Source organism: Gobio gobio (genome assembly GCF_949357685.1).
Source record: "Gobio gobio genome assembly, chromosome: 8".
Taxonomy (NCBI): domain Eukaryota; kingdom Metazoa; phylum Chordata; class Actinopteri; order Cypriniformes; family Gobionidae; genus Gobio; species Gobio gobio.
The window spans coordinates 18,897,819-18,920,740 of NC_137114.1; the positions used below are offsets into that span (position 1 = coordinate 18,897,819).

The 22,922-nt window shown below is 38.0% G+C and overlaps 1 protein-coding gene across 1 annotated transcript in view; it reads left to right on the forward strand.

Annotated features, from left to right (window-relative positions):
• robo1 (roundabout, axon guidance receptor, homolog 1) overlaps window positions 1–22,922 on the forward strand; it is a gene marked incomplete at its 5' end in the record, with an annotated part of 366,802 nt that overhangs the window by 166,728 nt on the left and 177,152 nt on the right. The window contains one exon of the mRNA XM_079823622.1: window positions 7,033–7,359. Coding sequence (XP_079679748.1) covers window positions 7,033–7,359 — 327 coding nt within the window. The remainder of the gene's footprint in view (window positions 1–7,032; window positions 7,360–22,922) is intronic.

Sequence of the window (22,922 nt, forward strand, 5' to 3'; positions counted from 1 at the left end):
GTGTGTGTGTGTGTGTGTGTGTGTGTGTGTGTGTGTGTGTGTGTGTGTGTGTGTGTGTGTGTGTGTGTGTGTGTGTGTGTGTGTGTGTGTGTGTGTGTGTGTGTGTGTGTGTGTGTGTGTGTGTGTGTGTGTGTGTGTGTGTGTGTGTGTGTGTGTGTGTGTGTGTGTGTGTGTGTGTGTGTGTGTGTGTGTGTGTATATAATATATATACACACACACATATATATATATGTATGTATGCATGCATGTGTATATGTACATACTAGGGCTGGGCGATATTGAAGAAAAATGCGATATGCGATATCCTTGTAAAATAATGCAATATGCGATTATGCAATACGATATTGCTTTAAGTGAGTAAAATCTATTTAAATTATAATTGAAAAATTATTTAAAAACAGAATGATATAATTTGTGTGTTGTTTCACATTCTTTCTGGGAAAAGAAAGCATTGACAGTTCGAGTGTGTAACAAGACATGAAAAAAGAACGGCTTGTGCGCAGGTTTCGGTGTGTGTGTGTGTGTGTGTGTGTGTGTGTGTGTGTGTGTCAGACAGCACGAGACTGCAAGGAGTTGTTTTTCGCAAGTTATTGTGTTTAATAACTCTTTTTAATGTCAAGCAAGTCACATAAGTCGTGAAACATACACCTAAAACATACACTTTTCACAATGTTGAAGTAGCCTATTAAAATCATTCAGATATTGCGTGCCGTTGCTATGCATATTGCGATATGTACTTTTGCGATATTTAGAAAATGTCGATATATTGCGCATCACTAGTACATACTGTTGACGAGCGAACGATGTCTGGAATTTATGTTGTTTTGTTTATGTTTTGTTATGTGTGTGGGGCAGTCATCCGTGAGGTGCTGGCGCTTTTACTTTCATTTTGTGTTTATTATTTGATTAAAGTCTTTTAACGTTCGCCGGTTCCCGCCTCCTCCTTCCCATATCAACCAACTTTACAGTCTGGTTCAGAGTTCAGAGATTACAGTCTGGTTCAGAGTTTGTTGTAGGCTAGTCCTGTAGTGTGCCTTCAAAGTCCCTCTGAACCCCTCCACCTCCCCAGCTCCACCTGCCTAGAACTGCTATGGGATTTATGTATGTCTATTTATGCAGCAGCAGCATATCTGACATGCTCAAAGCAGCATGTCTGTATAGTAGCAAGTCCATACTTGCTCTCGAGAATTTTGCAAATGTCTTGGTGGAAGAGTGGAGTAACATCTCACTGACTGCTACTTTTGATACAGTATAAACTCATAAAAAAATCATATATATTGCCTGCACGACGGCTCACTTTGAGCATTATATATTGGCACATTGACATCAAGCAGGTTCACTTTGATGATCTTTCACCTTGGTTTAGAAACAAATCCATATACATGTATATTTGCAATGGTAGGATTGCCTGACAGCATTCATATGTTTGAAACCAAATCAACCAGAGTAAGGGATTTTCAGGCTACTGTTGAATCCCCTGTCCGAGGTTTCTTCTCTCCTTAATTACCTCCGAAGCAAACCTCCAGTGGCTTCCCTCAGCCCGATGAGGAAAAGTGGAGTGATAGAAGGATAGCAAGACAGATATGGGCTCACATATTGAGCGTACTTCATGTGTATGTATAAGGGTATGTTTGTGTGTGTGTGTGTGTGTGTGTGTGTGTGTGTGTGTGTGTGTGTGTGTGTGTGTGTGTGTGTGTGTGTGTGTGTGTGTGTGTGTGTGTGTGTGTGTGTGTGTGAGAGGAGGAAAATGATTCTTGCCCCAGGCAGCGATCGATCAGATCTTAGATGCAGAATTCCCAGCGTCCCTCCGCTGAGCCCATGGAGCTGATTAGCTCATCTCATATTCTCAGAAAACAGGAAGGAAAGAGGATGGAAAAAATGAGAGGGGGAAAAAAGAAAGGCTACAGGAGACCAAAAGCAGTGGACAAGCAAAAAGAAGAAAGCAGTCAGATGTGGAAATAAACATGAAAAGAGTCAGCAGAGGACTGAGAAAGAAATACTAGAAACACAGCCGCTTTTATTTATTAACCATGAAGAGAGACTAAGATAGACAGTAGATGTGCTTTCTTTCTGTCTGTCTTTCTTTTTTTCTTTCTTTCTTTCTTTTTTGGGATTTTGTCTTGTTCACACCATGTACATTTTAAGCACTTCACCGTGTACCGTGGCACCGCCCTCAGCAGTACCTCTCATTATTGGACATATGCAGCGTTCCACCGTATTATAAAATAAATAAATAACAGAAGTGCGGCTGGTCTGCCGAGAGCGAGAGCAGGGCTTCTACATTTCAAAGTTCAGTGGGAATATTGCATGTGGTGAGGTCTCTCTGACTTCTCTGAGTGGACCCGTGAGCGCTTTTGAAAGGGGAGGTGGTGGAGAAGGGGATACTTCTCTAATTCTAAGAGCATGCATCCAGTATAGATGAAGTCAGACTGCTTTAACAGGATTGAAGAGCTGGATCTGAGCAGGTTTACTTAATATGCAGGCGCTCCATCCGAGAGATTACCCCGAGACGTTTTTCTTCCTCATTATTTTTTCTGACTCTGCTCTATTAGAAATCTCCTCCTCTGTCATCCATTCATTCATTATTCATTCCTTTTATTATAGACAACCAAGTATGAGTTTTTTTAATAGCTATTATTGATGCTGATATCTAAAGAACAGTGGGTGGCTAATATATTGATAATATAACAAATGCCTATAGTGTTGCTTAAAAGAAGCTTATTTAATGCAATATTTGTGACCGTGTGATGTCAAATGTGACACAAATTGCTTATTATATACACTATTCTCTAGATATCAAAATCAGTATTGTGTATATATGAGGAGCTCTTTTCCAAAACGCTATAAATTCATTTCAATAGTTTTCAGGAAAATCGTTTTTTTTACCTAGACCCTCACATTTTGTGAATATTCAATTTATCCTGTTAAAATGTTTTTTTGGCTCAGTCTGAACATGTTGAACAATGATTATTAAATCAAACAACAATATTGTTGATGATAAATTCAAAGTTAATTAATTTTTTTTTCGAAACGCTATAAATCCATTCATTTTTTTTCAAAATGCTATAAATCCATACATTTTTTTATTTATTTATGGTTTGTCTTTTTTTTGGCGTGCGTGCGTGCGTGCGTGCGCGTGCGTGTGTGTGTGTGTGCGAGAGCTCGTGTGAGTGAATGCAAGTGTGTGTATGCGTGCGAATGCTAGCGTGCTTATGGTCCTGGACTTTCGGACGCTTCATTGTCACTGCGTGATGTCCATGAGATGAAGTATGGCGTGATCCTGGTCAACCTTGTTTGGTTTTTCATAAAAATAATTGAAATGTATCCTCAGATCGTCCGGCGACAGCCTCTCGGCCTGAGAGAAACCTTTGGCAGCAGCTTTGTGTTGACATCCCACTGTTGTTATCAACGCGCTACCTGAGTGACGAAACTTCTTTTTTTTGTTGTTTTTTGTGATTTTCTTTGTCCAGTCTGCATTTTCTACCCCAGGTGTAGGTCTCACTTGCTCATCAAGGCCATCAAAAGTGTTATCAGAGTTTAAAGCACTCATTTTTATGAATGAATGAACGTAAACAAACAGCTGTTCAGAGTGCCGCCCTGTTGGATTACGTAGTACACTCATCGAATTCTGATTCGTCGAGAGGATATATCGTGTTTAGGCTAAGTCTGTACATTTAGACTAATAATCAGTGTTGGGGAAAGTTACTTTTAAAAGTAACGTTACAATAGTGTGTTACTCCATAAAAAAGTGACTGCATTACTTAGTTACTTTTTCATGGAATGCATTGCTACTTTTATGCATTACTTTTTGTTACCTGGGATGGGCTTATTGTTTTTTTTTTTAATAGCAAAAAAGTTTCTATTTTTGTCAAATTTAAAGGCCTTTTTACACCAAAAGTGAAATGAATAAGCCTCAGGCTTCATGTAGACAGTAGAGCACGTAACTCAAACAAACCTTTCAGCTATTCTGCCAGAATAGGAAAAACAAAATAACGAAACACAAGTCATTTTGGTATGGCTGAATAGGATCATCAAATGACGGCAGCAAACAAATGGTTAAAGTGAGATTAAATACATGTTTGTGTTATTTAACATATTTAGAGTTTGCATTTCACTGTTTTTATTGATTAGATGTTTAATTCAGTCCAGAGCTACAATAATCGTCCTGATTTCTCTCAACATGAGGACAGGAGAGCCGTCAGTCAATACATGGAACACAAAGTAACTTACTTATTTGAAAAAGTTACTTATTTTGTTGTAAATTTTAAAGTAATGCGTTACTTAATCAGTACTTGGAAAAAGTAATCTAATTAAGTAATTCTTGAATTTACTTTAAAGCAATTACTTTAATGCTTTAATACTGCTAATAATCATATTGTATAAACAATATCAGCTCATTTCTGTACATAAAAACACACTTGCTGCATAGCTATGCAAACAATAACTGCTTTGCCTTCACTCTGTGTCTTTTGCAGAAAACTGGTAGTGTGTCACCTGCGAGCCCTCAGTGTGTTTGTATGCATCAGAAAGCACAGCTCATTATTTTCCCATTACATATTTACACATACTGTAAACATGAGAGCCAACAGTTCTGCTCCGCAACATGCAAATCAATGAATGCATTACCTCGCGCAAACTCTCGCTGATGTTGGAGATGATTTAATGCTCGTAGACGCTGTCTTTCAGAGCTCTCCCTCCGCAGAAGAACCGGAGGGAGGGATCGTTGGATGTAAGGAACGGGGGATGGGATGATGAGAGGGAAAAGCCGGGGGGTTGGATGCATGTATTTTGACCCTGCACTGCCAATTAATCCTACCTCTTTTTAATTGGGGCTGAACGGACTCCAAAGGGCAGTGTTGAGATGCGCGCACACTATATTGTACCCGTTAGGCATTAAAGATGCAAGCCTCATTTGCATATAAACCAGGTCTTGCGGGTGCAGTTCACTGGTCTCTGAACACAAGCGAACGACTTAAGCCCAAAAAGGCAGATTGGCTGTCTCCAATTTTAGCTACTTTTGTATTTCCCTACTCAGTGACTCTGCTTCCTTTACACTTCCACCCTTCAAACGCACACACACACACACACACACACACACACACACACACACACACACAAACCCAGACATCCACGGAGCTGTCTGATGTGTGTGTCTCTCTAGAATGCCTCTTATCTCCCTTTTCCTCCAAACACCCCCTCATCCCTAACTTTACAGCCCTCTCATTTCTCGTCTTTGATCAGGGAAGTGGCGCACCACCGAAATGACAGTGGCTTGGTTTTAAGCACAGGTCTGCCGCAGTCCAAAGAACAGAGAGATTTCTTTAATGAAGGGGTTTGTTCCCTCCCAGAGCTTTTGTGTTAGTCTAAACCACACCAGTATGTTCGTAGGAAGTTGCCAACACCTGCTTCAGGAATTACACAGAACATTTCAAGGAATGGATCATTTAGCCATTTATTCACTCTTATGTTGTTTCAAACCATTGTTTTTTTCCCTTTCTTCTTTGAAAGAGACGTTCGTGCTGCTCTTTTCCATACAATGGAAGTGAATGGTGACCAACTTCTCAACATTTAAAGAGAAGCTCATTTATACGTTTTGAATATGTGCATATATGTTCTTCTATAGTGTGGATTCAAAGGAATCTGTGATGCTTTTTGTCATTTTTGGAGTTCAAAAAGCATTGATCAACATTCGCTTTCATTGTATGGAAAAAAGTGATAGATCATAATGGTAAGGGTGAGCAATATGATGAATGAAAATTCATTTTGGGGTGAACTATTCCTTTAAATAAACATGAAAAGAGAAGCCAGCATTGTGTGCTGTAATGCATCCCCATGACATCATGTGCCGAGTTCAGCCAGTGTCTCCTGTAGCCAAAAGTCATCACGTTTAGGCTTGAAAATATCGGGATACATCCATCTGGATCTAGTCAGCGGTGCACTTTATTTGTATTGAATTTGCATTAGGAGACAAAACAGAATCTCATCTGACCTGAAGTCCATTGGAAAATTGATCGTTCTTAATATTACTCTAACATTGATTGTGCTCATGCATCAGAACAGCATCATTGAGCAAGCATTTGAAACTCGAGGAAGCTGTCCATTGAGAATCATCCTCTGAAACATATTTAAACATGTATTTATTTATTTCATATTAAATATATTAGATTATACAATTAAATTATATATTATATTAAAAACTTAATTAAATTTGTTTTGTATGTATGTATCATATGAATGTATGTATCATATGAAATATATTTAATATTAAATATATTGTATTATACAATTAAATTATATATTATAGAATATTTTGTAATGCTAAAAATGTACTTTATATTAAATAATATACATTATATATAATATCATAATTATGTAATATAAATGTTTAAATGTTTTACATATTTAAAAAAATAAAAATAAAATAAAAAAAATATATATATATCTATATATATATATATATATATATATATATATATATATATATATATATATATATATATATATATATATATATATATATATATATATTAAAATATGATTTTCCTCCTAATATTAAAAAAAATTGAAAATTCTAATATTATTTTTGTTTAATACATTATTAAATATATTTTTATATATTATTAAATGTTAAAATAAAAAAAAAATCTTAATATGATTTCTCAAAATCTTATTTAATCAAACTTTGTCTCTCTTTGTTGTCAGTTAAAATGTATATATCATATGAAATATATTTAATATGAAATATATTATATTATACAATTAAATTATATATTATAGAATATTTTGTAATACTAAAAATGTACTTTATTTTAAATAAGTTTAAATGTTTAACATATTTAATACATATATTATATATTATTTTCCTCCTAATATTTTATTTAAAAAACTTTAAATAGAAAATTAAAATATAATTTTTGTTTAATACATTATTAAATATATTTTAATATATTATTAAATGTTAAAATATAATTTTTTCTATATATAATTTTTCAAAATCGTAGTTAATCAAACTTTGTCTCTCTTTGTTGTCAGGATCCCGTCTGCGTCAGGAAGACTCCGCACCCCGCATTGTGGAACACCCCTCCGATCTGATCGTATCCAAAGGTGAGCCCGCCACCCTAAACTGCAAGGCTGAAGGGCGCCCCACCCCGACCGTGGAGTGGTACAAGGATGGGGAGCGTGTGGAAACGGACCGGGACAACCCTCGATCCCACCGTATGCTCCTGCCGAGCGGTTCTCTCTTCTTTCTGCGTATCGTACACGGCCGCCGCAGCAAACCTGACGAAGGCTCCTATGTTTGTGTGGCCCGCAACTACCTGGGAGAAGCGGTTAGCCACAACGCCTCACTGGAAGTAGCTAGTAAGTGCTTGGCTGGTTTCTTATCACACTGCGGCTTATGGGCGTCTACGTATTTATAGTATATGATGATATTAAGATTTCAGATGTGTTTGTAGCAGTTCCCTTCTATAGAAGTCGTATCGTCTTCCAGGAGTGGTTTGAAAGCAGTCCAGTCTTAATTTGGCTTTGTGTTTGTGACTGTCCTGACCTCAATCTGAATCTAAGAGAGCCTGTAGCCCCTTCAGCTGAATAGAAAGCGTTTCCAGTTTCCTCCTGGGTCTCCGAGTCTCAATGGACTCAGTGGGTCGGATAATCTCGCTGGAGATGGGCAGGATGTGACTGTGCCACTGGACCTGCATGGTAATCCTGACGGAGGAAACGGGCCAGACGGCCTGAAGAGAACAGAATAGGTCGCAGTAGGTGGTCGTGAGCTATAAAAAAACATACATTAACTCACAGTAGTTTATGATATTTACAGTAGAGATCACAAGATAGCGGTTTCATCTATATCGGGGTGTGTTGTGTCCAAATGGCATTTGTAGCTTTTCAATTTCAATGAGTTGTGCATCAACCGGGTCAATTTTTGTCCTTTTTAAAAAGGATTCACAAAAAGGTTTTTGTGTACAGGCTCAAAGCAGAGTTTATTACTTAAAACTTGTGGTTTTCAGCGATTCTCCTTGGCCTTGGACGTGATACGCATTACATACCGTCTCTCTTTAAGCTTGAAAGGACTGATCTCAGATATCAACCGCTTTTCAAGTATGCCTAGGAGCTGTCACCAAGCCTCTTGTTGTAATCTAATCGAGTCAGCGGTGGAGCTGGAGGGGGGTGAGTCGTCGTGTAGTGTGTACCAATGGCATGTCTTACTCACTCAAGATCTTACCCTTATGGAAATGTACTATATATAGTATCAATAAGTGTATATATACATGTTAGGGCTGTCAAAAAATGAATCGCGATTAATCGCATCCAAAATAAAAGTTTGTGTTTACATAATATATGTGTGTGTACTCTGTTAATTATTATTTATATATAAATACACACACATTCATGTATATATTTAAGAAAAATTTGCATGTATATACTGTATATACATTTATATAATCTATAATATATATAAATATAAATGTTTTATATAGAAAAATAATATTTTTTTCTTAAATATAGACATGCTTGTGTGTGTATATATAAATAATAATTAACAGAGTACACACACATATATTATGTAAACACAAACTTTTATTTTGGATGCGATTAATCGCGATTAATCTTTTGACAGCCCTAATATATATATTAATATATTTAATTTTTACATAATTAACCAAATTCAAAATGTAAATTACAATGTAAACACACAAACTTACTAGATATATATAAATAAAATAGTAATTTATAATTGTATAAAATAGTTATTCATTAATAGTACATTTTCATAAGGGTACCAATTGCAAAGCTTGTTTTAGCTTCTGTAGGCCAATGTCAGTCAAACAGAAACATAAATTTGTGTATGTGGAAGTTGGAAGGGAAAATGATGTGAGCTTGGAGACTAAAAAGTGAGAAAATATCATGCGGTATATCAAACAGAGGGTGATATACTGTACACTATTTGTTCTGGAGGCCTTCTTTTTTTTGTAAGTACGAAAACAAGAAGCTTGGCGGGCGGGCGGACGACTTGGCCCGACATGAGGAAAAGCTCGGGCTGTTTGGCCGCAGCCTTCGGGCTGCTTATTCTGAATAAGGTTCAAACAGGACCATAATGACACAGTGGCAAAGCTCAAAACCCTCAGTGCCTGTCCGCTCCCTCCTCCCCCCCGTCCCGCCGCCATGCATGTAATTACCCCGTTCAGGCAACCATGATGGAAACCTACGACAGGAAGGTTGTAGAATTCCTACCTAAACTCTCTTTTTCCGTCCAAAACTAGACGTTCGATGTGTCAGAGGCGAAGAGAAATCTATCACTTCTCAGATATCAACGCTCACCTACTTATTCAGACTGACACCAGGAATGTCAGTCGTGCTATTGCCAAGAAAACCGCCGAAAAGGAAGTTAAGACCTCAAAATGTATTTGTTCTGCCTAGCCCGCTTTTACAAGAATCCAGTTTGAACACTGTGTACACAATCTTTCCTTTTTCTAAAGTTATTTTAATAATCCCGCTTTTACGATCGCCCAACACCCGGCGGACCATAAATCTAATCCAACTTTCAACAAGCCATGTTTGGCCAGGCAACGACGCTTAGCACAGATCTGTTGTGGGTTTATTATTAACTTCGTGTACAGTGGAGGCTCTGTGCGCCGCGCCGAGGTAAAATGGGTCAATCCGGGCATCCGCTCTGCTCTGTGTGCCCTGTGCACGTCCCTGAAGTTGGATTTTGCCCCTTTTGTTTCCATGTTTTCTTTTCAATATGAAACTTGGAGGCTTATAATGCTTCATGTGTCACGCTTTGTTAGAGTATAATGACTTGCAGAGGAACAAAGAATGAGAGCGAGGAATGTAAGATGGGGCTGGCTTTATCCATAAGAGCTCACTGTTCACCCCGATGGCTCCGGGCCACACGTTGCGTAATGCGTAGTATCAGGCTGCGTTTTTAAGGATGACAGACGTGTCTGTTGGAGGTTTTCATGCACTCTTAAAACAGCTGTAAAAATGGCGATCAAAGAAAAGGGAGTTTTAGGACCCGCATAAATGACAATGAGAGATTGATGGGCGGTAATGTGTCACTTTACTGTTATGACTACTTACTGTATGAAACAGGTTGGATTAGTTATGGCTCTATGTGCTGCAAAAATCATATAACCCTAATCATTTTTTACTACATTCTGAAAACGCCTTGCTGCTGAATTTCCATGGAAGTGTTCCTAGTATCTGATTTCGCAAATAGCTTTTTTTTATAAAATATAAATACACAATGTAAAGTATTTCGTCTGGCTCTTGTTTTCAATGATTTTGTTCCATGGTTGCGGTCGTCTGTTGTCTCAGAATGTGACGGTTGGTCGGTGGGGTGTTTGTCCAGCCCCTCCTCCACTGTGATTGGATGGCTGAGTAGAAAGTGACACCCAAAGTTAAACACTTTTTAGCTCTTGGCGACCAGAAAAACGTTGCTCAGTGATGCTCAGCGCCTTGTCACGCTGCTGCCGTTTTTAAATAAGCGTGGACACAACCTAAAGGTACACTACCGTTCAGTATGATTTTTTGAAAGAATTTCTTTCTTTTATTCAGCAAGGATGCATTAAATTGACCAAAAGTGGCAGTAAAGGCTTGGCTTTTTAACTTTCTTGAACCGGAAGAAGTGCCTTGGATCGATTATATAAATACAAGTTTGAAACCCAACCGAAGAGCGCTTTCTGGGATTAACAAGCAGCACTCAAAAATGTTTCCATTAAATATAAAGACATTTATAATGTTACCATAGATTACTTTCTATTCATCAAAGAATCATGGTTTCCACAAAGATATTGAAGGGATAGTTCACCCAAAAATTTAAATTAGCCCATGATTTACTCACCCTCAAGTCATCCTAGGTGTATATGACATTCTTCTTTCAGACGAATAAAATCGTAGTTATATTACAAAAGTCCTGGCTAATCCAAGCTTTATAATGGAAGTGACTGATGCTCTGTTTTTGAAGTCCATAAAAATGCATCTGTCCGTCAAATAACTGCTCCACGCGGCTCCGGGAGGTTAATAAAGGCCTTCTGAAGTGAATCGATGCGTTTGTGTAAGAAAAATATCCATATTTATGAAGTAAAGTTTAGGCCGACCGATATAACTCAATGTCATATACACCTAGGATGACTTAAGGGTGAGTAAATCATGGGATAATATTCATTTTTGGGTGAACTATCCCTTTAAGCAGCACAATGGTTTTAAACATTGATAATAATAATACAAAAATTTGGCTGCTAAAATGTTTTGCATCAAAGGAATAAATTACATTATACAACATATTAAAATAGAAAATAGTAATTTTAAATAGTAATAATATAACATAATATTATAGTTTTACTGTATTTTTGAGTAAATAATTTAGCCTTGGTGAGCATAGGAGACTTCTTTCAAAAACATTACAAAACCTTACTGATCCCAAACTTTTGAATGGTAGTGTACCTTGTAGCCATTTTTTTTAAAAATATTTTACCTGGAAGATAAGTCGAAAAAGACAGTTTTGCAGTGTAAGGGCCAGATTTGCTAACAGCTAGCGCCAGTGCAAATCCTCTTTTTCACGCAGTGAAAGATTAGCGCTGAAAAGGCGTGGACAGGTTTATTTTTGCGGCTGAACTTATTGCATATACATTTGTAGAGAGTTTCCCTTTCAGACGCAACATTTGTGGAAGGAGAGGATTTAAATGAATCACACAAGGTGATTTACTAAGGTTTGCGCGAGTCAATTTACTGCCATTTGCGCGATTATTTACCGACCAAAAAAACAGACGCTAACTGGTAAATTATGTTGGTCATTATGGAAATGATCCGGCTGTGTCTGTGTTCTTTCTTTTGTGCGTCATCAGTTGATTACACACAGAACTTTCCACTCCTAACTGCGTTTTTTGGGAATTGCGCTCTCACGCCAATTTACCCTGTTTAGTGAGTCTGGCCCCATGTGTCAAAAGAGCTAATATTTTCCCAAACCTCTCACTTTTTACCTGTAGTGCTCTTTGCGAAGTCAGCTTTGTCTTTTATTAGCACGCTAAACAACTGCAGCATGTGGAAAGCCTCTAATTATAGCGTACTCTTCCAGTTCTTGTGCTGCGGCGGGAATGTGGATCAGTACGCCAGACCCCGATAACCCCGTCAGGATGTGTGGAGCAGTCTAAAGCGCTCTCTAGTCCTGGTCTTAGAGAGAATTGGTCTCTTGTTAATCCGTGAAATCATTAATCATTAAATCCTTCCATTCTGGTATTTAATAAAAAAATCCAGATCTCTATAAGAACTGCTTTTCTTGAGCATTTGATAATTGATTTAAAAAAAAAAAAAAATCTGGTTAAACAGTTCTACAAAGCTGTATTTAAAATGTTGATGACTCGGTTAGCCACATATGCTCTAAAACGATTCATGTGAGCATTGTGAGTTCAAAACTAGTTTGCGGCCCATCCTTTATCCCATTCTTGCTTATTCTTCGCTTCATTTCCCCTACGTTCTGTATTATTATTTTCAGTAAAGTCCTAAAAAGTTTTAGGAGGTTCATATCTTGCGCTAAGGAGGATAAATGGAGGAAACTTGGGGGGACGGTTGGCGTTCGTCCTCTGAAAGGTTGGGTGACACCCCTCATTATTCCCTCACAGGACGTTCCCCTCCGCTACATCTGTGTGCTCCCGCCGCCTTTGATATTCAAACCAACCCGTTTCCATTATAGATCCATCATAGCTGTGCAGAATTCACTTCCTTGTCCTTTCCCCCTCTCAAGAGCCAATGTGCTTTCCACTGTTTGCTCTGAGAATATTTGTGTTTCATTAAGTTTTATAAGAGCGAGCCACGTTGTAGCTGTAGAGGACAAGGGTTTGGGTCCCTGGAGAATCCTCTTTTTGGGATTCTTTATCCTTTCAGCCCTCTTCATACCTCAGCTGACATTTCAGAAATTAATTTAATTGTGTTTTTTTGGGATGGGAGCAGCTAGAGGCACGTAGGCGGCAGATTTTGTTTCTCAGACGCGGCAGTAAGCTAAGCAGCGGCCTATTTCCCTGAAAACGGTAGAACGGCATAGTGTTTCCTGCTGAAAATGAACCATGTTTGACGTGTATTCCCAATCCAAGAGAAGTAGGAAGACGGCGTCCCTCACATCTGCTTTTGAGTTGTCAGTACGGGTAATCGTAGCAAACCGGCTCTCTTTAATTGGCTAGTGGGTGTGTTTCTCCTTAAGCATCACGGGGACTATTTGCAGATGCCCAGAAATTACAAGGAAAACTAATCTGCGATGTTTAATTACAGCGCTGAGGGGAGTTACTGACAGCCCTTGGGGGATGGACGGAAATAAAAAAGAGACCAGAGAAGATAAGTGCAGGTTCTTCCTGGTTTTTCCCATGTTATCGTGCTCTCATCTCTCTGGAGATCCACACTAGCTCTTGTTTTGTACTCAACCTGATTAGCATTAATATGGATAATTGCTTCAACCTCAGGCCCCCAAGCCATGCAACATCTGCCATGCATATTCAGTCATGTGATTCCAACATCTCATTCTAGTGGCATAAAAAGTCAGAGATGCGTGGTACTGCGGTTTGGTTGGGATTATGGCTAGGGGCGCACATTTAAAATTTAAAATAAAACAAAATTATGTATTGGTATCTGTTAATATTGTGTATTTAGATATGCATGCTCATTTCTGTTAAGTGTAATCTTTAGCAAATCTTAGAATGAAAGAATATTGTTTTCATGTTTGATAATCGTATTGTATTTCTTTTCGAGTTTTAGTGCTCATTCTTTATTCATTTAGACACAATTAGTCAATTGAAATATTAAACATAAACAAAGAATAAAGTATTCATTATTTTACTATTTATTAGTATTATTACTATTTCAATATAACATTAAACTATTTATTTTAATAGTCAAACAAAATGGTAAATTAAAAACATTTAATTTAAATCTAAATATTTTAGATTTTTAATATTGGCCATTTATTTGTTAGTTTTTTATGTAATGTAAAAAATGTTTGGTATAGTAATAATAATAATAATTTTAATATTATTGACCATAACTTGGAAATAATTATCAGTTTATCGGAATTGAACATAATTGTAATATTGTGCATCCCTAATTTTATTTTTAATTTTTTTAAGTAGTATCCCTGTTTGGGACAGAAGATAAGTGCCCAGTAAGTTTAGAAAATCCTCACTAATGTCGGGTCCATAATACACAACATCAGCCCGATTTTGCCTCGACCCATTTGACGTGGTGATCCGTAAACAACAACGGTAGTATGGTGTGTTGTCGTGGAGGACCGCAAAAATTAAACAGTGGTCGCCCACTATAAGTTCCGTCACATCTATCGAGTTGACCAATAGGAGAACAGAAGCTTTCAAACATGGTGAAACAAAAGAGAAATGGTAGATTGGTATTGCTAGGTGGAATTATGCAATGGAGGAAAGATTCGTGGAGCGATGGCAACAATACTCCTGCCTTAACAAAGTTTCCTCGAGTGACTACCATGACGGAGTGAAAAAAAGATAAATGCGGGGGAACGAAAGCAGAAGCGCTTCAGCGACCCTGAGTACTGGAATTAGCATTATGCTAACACGCCGCTTCAGTAGCCTGTTTGTTTACGTTCTTGTTTCCAGAAGTCAGTCGCTTGTTCCGCCTTCTCAATGACATGTTTGTTGTCCGGTCGAAATCACATAATGTGACATTGTCGTAACAGACAACAATATTGTGTAGTCTGAACCTGGCATAAGGAGGCTGCAGAATTGTCAAGGAACCCAACGGACGGTGGCTTGAGAAGATAAAGTAACGGTGTCGAGGAGTTTTAGGGCTTTGTTCTGCCTTTGTCCAAGACAAAGATCTCCCATTGCAAAGCTCGTGGGCGAGGGGAGATGGTCGAATGGAAGTAGGGTCGGAAAGTTCACCGCAGTGATGAGTGGTGAAGAGAGCTGGATGGATGGATGACAACTTCAGGATGAATTGCCATGTGAGGGTAACAGGCTCGGACAGTCGGGGTGAGAGACCCCAGACACCTGCGTCGTTATTTGATGGGGCCTGTCCGTCTTTCAGTGTCTTGGGTGAAGAAATAACTCACTTTGGTCACTAGTTCCGGTAACGATATGTCTTAATCCTTGTTTTACTTACAGTTGGGTGTTATGCCGCATTTGTTTAATTTACAAGTTGACTGCATTGGAAGTACGTACCTATGCTTTGCATACAGGCTTTTCTGATTTTATGATTGTTAAAACTCTCGGTTTGCCTAAAGCTATTGTGAATCCTATCTCATTTGCATAGATATGGCTGGAGCAACAATAAAGATTTCCCCACCAATAAAGAAACCGAACGAGTTGGAGCTATAAAAGAGCTGTTTGAGGGTCGAAAAATGCGTAGTTTGAACAGATGGTGGATGTTGATCTTCTTTGGGCATCTGGGCTTTGCTCAAAATGGAGGATAGGTAGGTAGATGTACTCGCCGGTGGTAATTAGAGGCCCTCACCATGACCAAGCATTTCAGACTCGCTTTGATCCCAGGAATTGCGCCGCATCCTCAGACAGGTGGAGATAACTTGTGCGAGCTTGGCTGGATATCTCCTGAGGTCATTTTATGGACAACGGTCCACAAATACAAGGCAAATCCCTCTGGAACCAGGTGGCTTAGCGCAAATCATTCCCTGGAGCGCACACCCTAATTTATAAAATTGTTATGGCTAAAATCAGGCATTTAATTTCTGTTAAGTTGTTCTGGGATGTTTATATAAGGGTTCATTTTCGAGTTCTGTCCTTCAGCGCTTCAGTTTGTTCTCACACATCTAATACCAGGGACTTGTGTCGTCTCGCTGTCGGCTCCACCTGGGACCCGTGCACTTGTCCTGATAAACACAGCGTAGCCGAAACTATTTGGTCGTCCTGTGGCAAGAGCCTGTAGATACGAGCCATGTGATTCAGAGTGATTTCCTCTTGGCTGAACTCCATTTGCGATAAACACGGCTGATTGTACAGTCCCTCTCGGTCGGAGGCCCAGATAGGAAGTGTGTCTCAGAGGCTAATCTTCCCCCCTCGAACGGAGGGCCGAAGTATTAGTCCCGCTGCTGTCTCTAATCCCCCACTTTTGATTTGAGTCTCCTGTGGCCTTTGGGATTGAGAGGAAAGTGTTTCTCTCTCTCTCACACTCGCTCTGCTTTTTGTGTTTATTTTTTAAAAACATCTTTATGATGCTGTCCTGCTCTGCTAAACTTAAGCGCTTATTAAAGCAAGGTTAAGCCGTCGCTTGAAGCCTTTCAATCAACTGGTAGAGTCCAGAAAGGATTAGCAAGTTGGGAAAATGAGAAATATCAGAGATTTGAGGCAACAATTTCTTCGGTTTTCGAAAATCTGGGCTCATGTCTTATAAATGTCATGTTTTTTTATCGGAAACTCCACTGCTCGTTACTTCCTGCTGGAAAGTTCAGGAATAAGTGATGCAACTCGAGCGTAACTTGATATTTTCCGAGGACATATTATTTTCATGCATCCCATCTGCCCTCATTTGCTGTTGTACAGCAAATTTTTATGATTGTTAAAAATTGGTTGCCTGTTGGTCTAGATGGTCTAGGTTATAATAGTTTAGGAAAAGCATTAGTGCATTCAAAAACAACAACAACAACAACAACCACTTGCCACTAGCTATGGCTATTTTTTTGTTTTGTTTTGCATACTATACAAATATATATTTTGAAATGCACTATTTGGAAATTTGAACAGTGATAAATAAACTGGATATGTGATGAAATAATTACATGGAAATAAACAATCAAATATGCATATTTATTTATATATTATTTATTTTCAATATGCAATATTAATGCAAAAAAAAAATAAAAAAAATAAAAAAAAAATAAATATATATATATATATATATATATATATATATATATATATATATATATATATATATATATATATATATATATATATATATATATATATATATATATATATATATATATATATATATATATATATATATATATATATATATATATATATATAATTGTGCCATTTTAAATTTCACATTTTGTGAATTAATATATTTATTTATAGTTCCATTTTCATTACAGTTTTGAATTAAAACTATAAAAAAAATACATCCAAGTTCTAATATCTATTTTTGCATTAATATTGCATATTAAAAATAAATAAATATGTGTATTTGATTTATGATATATATGTGTGTGTATAAACAAATACACAAACACACACTGCACTGGACTGATTTTGGACTGATGAAAAGAGTATGAAGCAGCAATTTTGTTTAGAAAATTCATACATTCTGAACAATTGTCACTGTACTCTGGACTGTGAATCAGATCTTTTGTAGTGTCTGTAAGCCACAGAAAGAGTGAGAGAGAGAAACCGAGAGTAAACAAACGAATGGACAGGGACAGACACACTCCTGTCACACACGTAGCTGTAATAGTTTGAATGGCGAGGTCAGCTTGAACCCCCTGCCCCAGATAGAGATCTGGCGTTTGGCTTAGCTTGCCACTCTTTGAGACACGACAGCTATGGCGCTAATCCTTCTGGAAAGGACATTACGACATGGCGTGACTCTGACCTTGGAACTGTTTCAGTCACAAATCAGATAAAAGTGACTGTAGTCAAAACAGATCTAACTTTCTATAACTAACTGATGAACCTCTGAATGAAGTGGCAGCAACTGAAACCCATTCCCAATTAGCACTATGTTAGATGTCACAGGCTGCATACTTTTTGACTAGAGCTTAAGTGGATTAATGGTGTTTGCATAGGTTGCTACATCTCAGAAATGCTGAATTACAGGTTCACCGATGCAGTCTTCTTATGTTTTCCGACTCCATATTGGCTCGGTTTGAAAAGGTTTCTCGCTGCGGTGTCGGAGGAAAGAGATGAAATTGTCATATCGCTGTCAAAACAGCTGTAGCAGCTAGACGAGCCGTCTGAAAATGTCACAAACACTCACAGCGGCCTCTTTTGTCCGCCTGCCGTCGTTCCCTCTGAGCTGGGTGTGGCTGTGAAACTGTAACATTCCTGCGTAACCCCACACCGCGCGACCATAAAGAAAAGACACAAAGAACGTGGATGAAATGATTGAATGGAAGGGGGATAAAGACGAGAGAGAGCTGTCTGAAAGAAACCTTTGAAAAGGGTTTTTGGGGAAGGTTTCTCTGGATCTGCCTGGGGTGACTGGACTGATTTAATTTGAGCAGTGAATGTGGATCAGGTGACGGCAGTGATTTGAGGGTCAGTGTGTCAGGCTATGAGACAGAGAAACACAAATTAAAGACCCCCTGTGGTGAAAATCACGTTTTTAATGTTGTTTATATATGTCTTTGTGGTGTTTTTAATATGCTTTAAGATGTGCCATATGCAAATTCATCAGTCAACACCATTACTGATTATTTTCTCCTGAAAACTGCGGTGAACCAAGGCCACTGTCTGAGATTGGGAACGGGAACATGGTTTGTGTAACATTAGCAACACATTATTAGCTGTACATGATAATGTAGTCAAGCAAAAGGCTAATCATATTAATAACCATCCGACGTAGAGAGCGATACATAAAACGTATTACCATTCTGATGCATTGACTTGTATACAAGCCTGTATAATTCACTTTTCCATTTCTTCTTCTGAATCAGTTTCTTGTTTAAACATATATGGCTGAATTCAGCCAATATTTCCACTTGCCATCATGTAGCGCTTACTACAGTTGACCGAATGGATCAGGTATTCTGAGCTTGTGTGAGTGAGTGGAGGCGGGAACTAATTTGAATACTCATTCATCCGTGTAAAAGTCCCTTTAAGACAAGTCATTTCACTCGGCGGCCATCTTTGAAACGCCTCTCAGGCATGCCTTGCATCTCTCTGAATGAGGAAACATCAAATTGTCCAAAACTGTTCGCCAAGCTTACGATCAAATGCCATATTTGAAATCACCAATGAAATCTGACAACAACTGTCTCATACATTTAGTTTCTAAGGCAAGGCAAGTTTATTTATATAGCACATTTCATACAAAATGGAAATAGTGCTTTACATAGAAAAGGTATTAAAATAATGATAAAATAAAGCTAGTCCGCATGCGCAGTCTCAGAGCATTGCCTGTTTCTATAGCAACCGGAGCTTCTAACGGCAGCTGCAGTGACGCAATGACTTTACTAATCAACGATTGGCTCCTTAATTTAGAAGGCGGGGCTTATTCACCTTATTGGTCGTTGCACTTTCTCCCATTCATCAGTCGGAGTGCACCGTCTTCATATATATAAAGTCTTTGCATGTATAATAAATAAAAAAGGGGTGTAGAGTTACATTCAAGCTATTTTAGGCATGACGGAATTATTTTCACTTGGAAGAATACCATGTTATTTTTGGATGTTGGAAAAACCATATTACATAGAAAAGCCAAGGTAAATATCCCAAAAATAGCTGAATCCAGCTTTGCCATCACAGGAATACATAACTTTTTAAAAATATATTCAAATAGAACACTATTTCACATAATTTCACAATATTACTGTTTTCACTGTATTTTTGATCAAATAAATGCAGACTTTGTGAGCAAAAACATGGTGTTGCTACGGTACGTGCACAAATGGTAATACCGTGGTACTTTCGGTTGTGTTTTTTTTTGTCATTGACAAAATCCTCTTTCCGTTTAGAGTTCAAATTTGAAATTTATAAGTGACTTCTTTAGTCCTGGAAAAGAAAGCTAACAAACCTGAATGTTGAGTCAGGGTGCATAAATGCTCAAATGCCATTTAATGCTGTCAGTATGACTCAGCCTGAGTGTTTCTACTAGATTTTAAAGTTGCAACCACATTTTTAGAGCATACACAGTTATTTGTGTCTTTAAAAAATGCCATGGTCACCACAGTTTCCGCTAGAATAAAAGTTATTGTTACTTCTGTCAAATCGTAAATGAACATGTGTAACCACCGTTTTAAAGCATAAACAATAACTGTATACTTGGTGGGAACTATGGTTTTAAGGGGAATCGAGTGCAGTGATCTTATGTAAATTGAACGGCAGAAATATGCGCAAACACCGGTGGGAACTGTAATAATATTTGGAGTTCCTCCCCAGTTATCCACAGCGCAGTGCAGGTGTCCTCAAGGACGGCCCTTGCTCTCCCAACACAGCTGCGGGTTTTGTTGCAGGTGTGTGCGTTCGTGTCATTGAAATGCGCCTTTGCTGTGGCCTGCTCTCCCTCATTAGACCCTTTCCAACAGGATTACCAGAGTGCCGAGTCTGCAGGTACTGTTATAAGTTAATTTCACCTGCTGTTTGGGAGCCATAATAGCTTATTGATTGGCTGACAGAGATGCACTGGGGCAGCGTAGAAGGACGTCCGATGGAGGAGGAGGGGGATAAGTTAATCGCAGTTGGACGCGGGTGAAGAGAATTCAATCAGACAACCCCCCAAGGCTTATAAGTACCGTGTAAATTTGTGTCCACCTCAGTGGATTGGACCTGACTGATATCCGAGCAGTTGCGAAGTAGCAGTTCTGAACAGGAAAATGAGAGAGCACGAGGGAGAGAACCTGTTAGAGCCTGTTTAGCATGTTTAATTATGCTAGCTTGGAGGCATTACAGTATGTAAACTCCTGTTGTTGATTGTTAAGCTTGTTTGAATAGACTTGAATAGACTTGATAGTTACTAATATTTCAGAAACAGACGTTGGCATGAAACGGTAGTTGCGATAGTCTTTTTTCCACCTACTGTGATGATATCTGAGTGAAATGGCTTCTTGAACAAGACAAAATTTTGGGCGGGAATTGATTTTGTCCATTGGGAATTGATTGGATCGTTGTCGTTTTCTGTTGCTGCGTTTATATTGAGAACAATTTATCTGTGCTCAAGTTAAATTTTTTGAATGCAGTCTTAATTTTGACAGCAAACTTTGATCATTTAATACTCAGGGCATCAGTTCTGACTGGATCTCATCCCTAATCGTCCCTCCCTAATATTTTCGTCTCGTTTTTGAAAATGACAGTAGATTTTCGTCACTGTTTTTTATTCAGTTAATAGTTATCGTCTCGTTTTTGTCAGTGAAATAGTCGTTGACACAAATTATGACGAAAATGATCCGTCAGCGTAATTAACACTTTCAATGTCAAACTGGACCTTCTGGTGAAGCGACTTCTCTTTGGTGACGTAAGCAGCAGGACGATCATTAATGCTGCGTTCACACCAAACGTGAATAGAGCGTCAAAATCATGTCTACCGCGTCTAGTTTGACGCGTGAACTTTTTTGAATCCATTTGTGCGTCCGCTGCGAATTGGACGCACGTAGAAATCGAGCGTTTGAAGCAAAATAGACGTGGGTTCAAGGCTCTCCAGGAGAAATATGTCATAAAACACCACTCTGCCTCTTTTCATTTTCATAAAAAATATATATTAAGCATTAATAGCCACACAAATGTGGTCCAGGCAACTCCTACATCTTCACTGCATGTGTATTTAAATATTCTTAAAAAATAAAGTTATGAAACTTCTCTTTGCCCTCAGTCAAAACGATTTGACAGACAACAAATTATAGATTCATGACACCAAAGATCGGCCGTTAGATCCACACAAGACGAACCACTACAGGACATCAGAGCCAGCGGCAAACGTCAGAAGGACTGGCCGAGGAAAGGCTGCTCTCGCCGGGGTTAATGAGTGCTGAGGCCTGGTGATCGCCTGGATCTCACAACTCCAAAAACACAAGATTATTATTTTTTTTTAAAAATAGGCGCTCTTTATAAATAAACCACAGATTTGAGCTTTAAACAACTACATTCCCACCTGAAAAAGTCTTAAAACTACATTTTGTGACACAATAGTAGTATTTTTAAATTATGCAGGGTTTCTCATCACGTCACTTTACCACGTGACAGCAGCAAGCAGGCTCCTGATTGGTTAACGCGGTGCGAATTGACGGCAAAGTTCAGATTTTTCAACTCTGGCGTCAGACGCAAATTCGCTTCAAACGCGTGAATACACAAAAAGCACCACTAGCGCATAACATGCATATCGCGCAAGACGCTCAATTCGTGTCCAATTTGCGCAAATGAACCTCCAGACCTCCAGACGCGCGTCAACGCGCCTTTCCATTGACTTAACATTTAAAATCACTCGCTCCTGATGCTCTATTCGCATTTGGTGTGAACGCAGCATTACGCCTCTTAAACCCAGCCCTGCAAGTTATCTGCCTCCACTATTAAGTGCCACACCCACATCTTAACATCCAATCAGCAACTGATGCATAGAAGCAAGTCCCGCCCTGCATTAATAATCCATTACATTTAGATGTACTGTATGTTACAATAAGAAAGAAAAATCTGTCGCTACTTCTGTTTCATCGCGACTTTATGGCAATTCACTCAGATGGCTATATACACTACCGGTCAAAAGTTTGGAAACATTAAGGTTTTTTAATGTTTTTCAAAGTAGTCTCTTAATCTCACCAAGGCTGCATTTATTTGATCAAAAATACAGTTTTTTGTTTTAATATGTTTTAAAATAAAAGTTATTCCTGTGTTTGCAAAGCTGAATTTACAGCTTCATTAAATGCTAATCCAAAAAAAAAAGATTTATATATATATATATATATATATATACATACATACATACATACATATATATATATCATACATATATATATATATATATATATATATATATATATATATATATATATATATATATATCATACATATATATACATACATACATATATATATACAGTATATACTTTTATTTAGCAAAGGCACATTACATTGTTTGAAAAAGACAGTAAACACATTTATGAAATTAATAAATATTACAAAAGCGTTCTATTTATAATGAATGCGGTTCTTTTGAACTTTCTATTCATCAAAGAATTGTGAACAAAAAAGAAAAAAAATCCCAGTTTCCACAAAAATATTAAGCAGCACAACTGCATTTTAAAT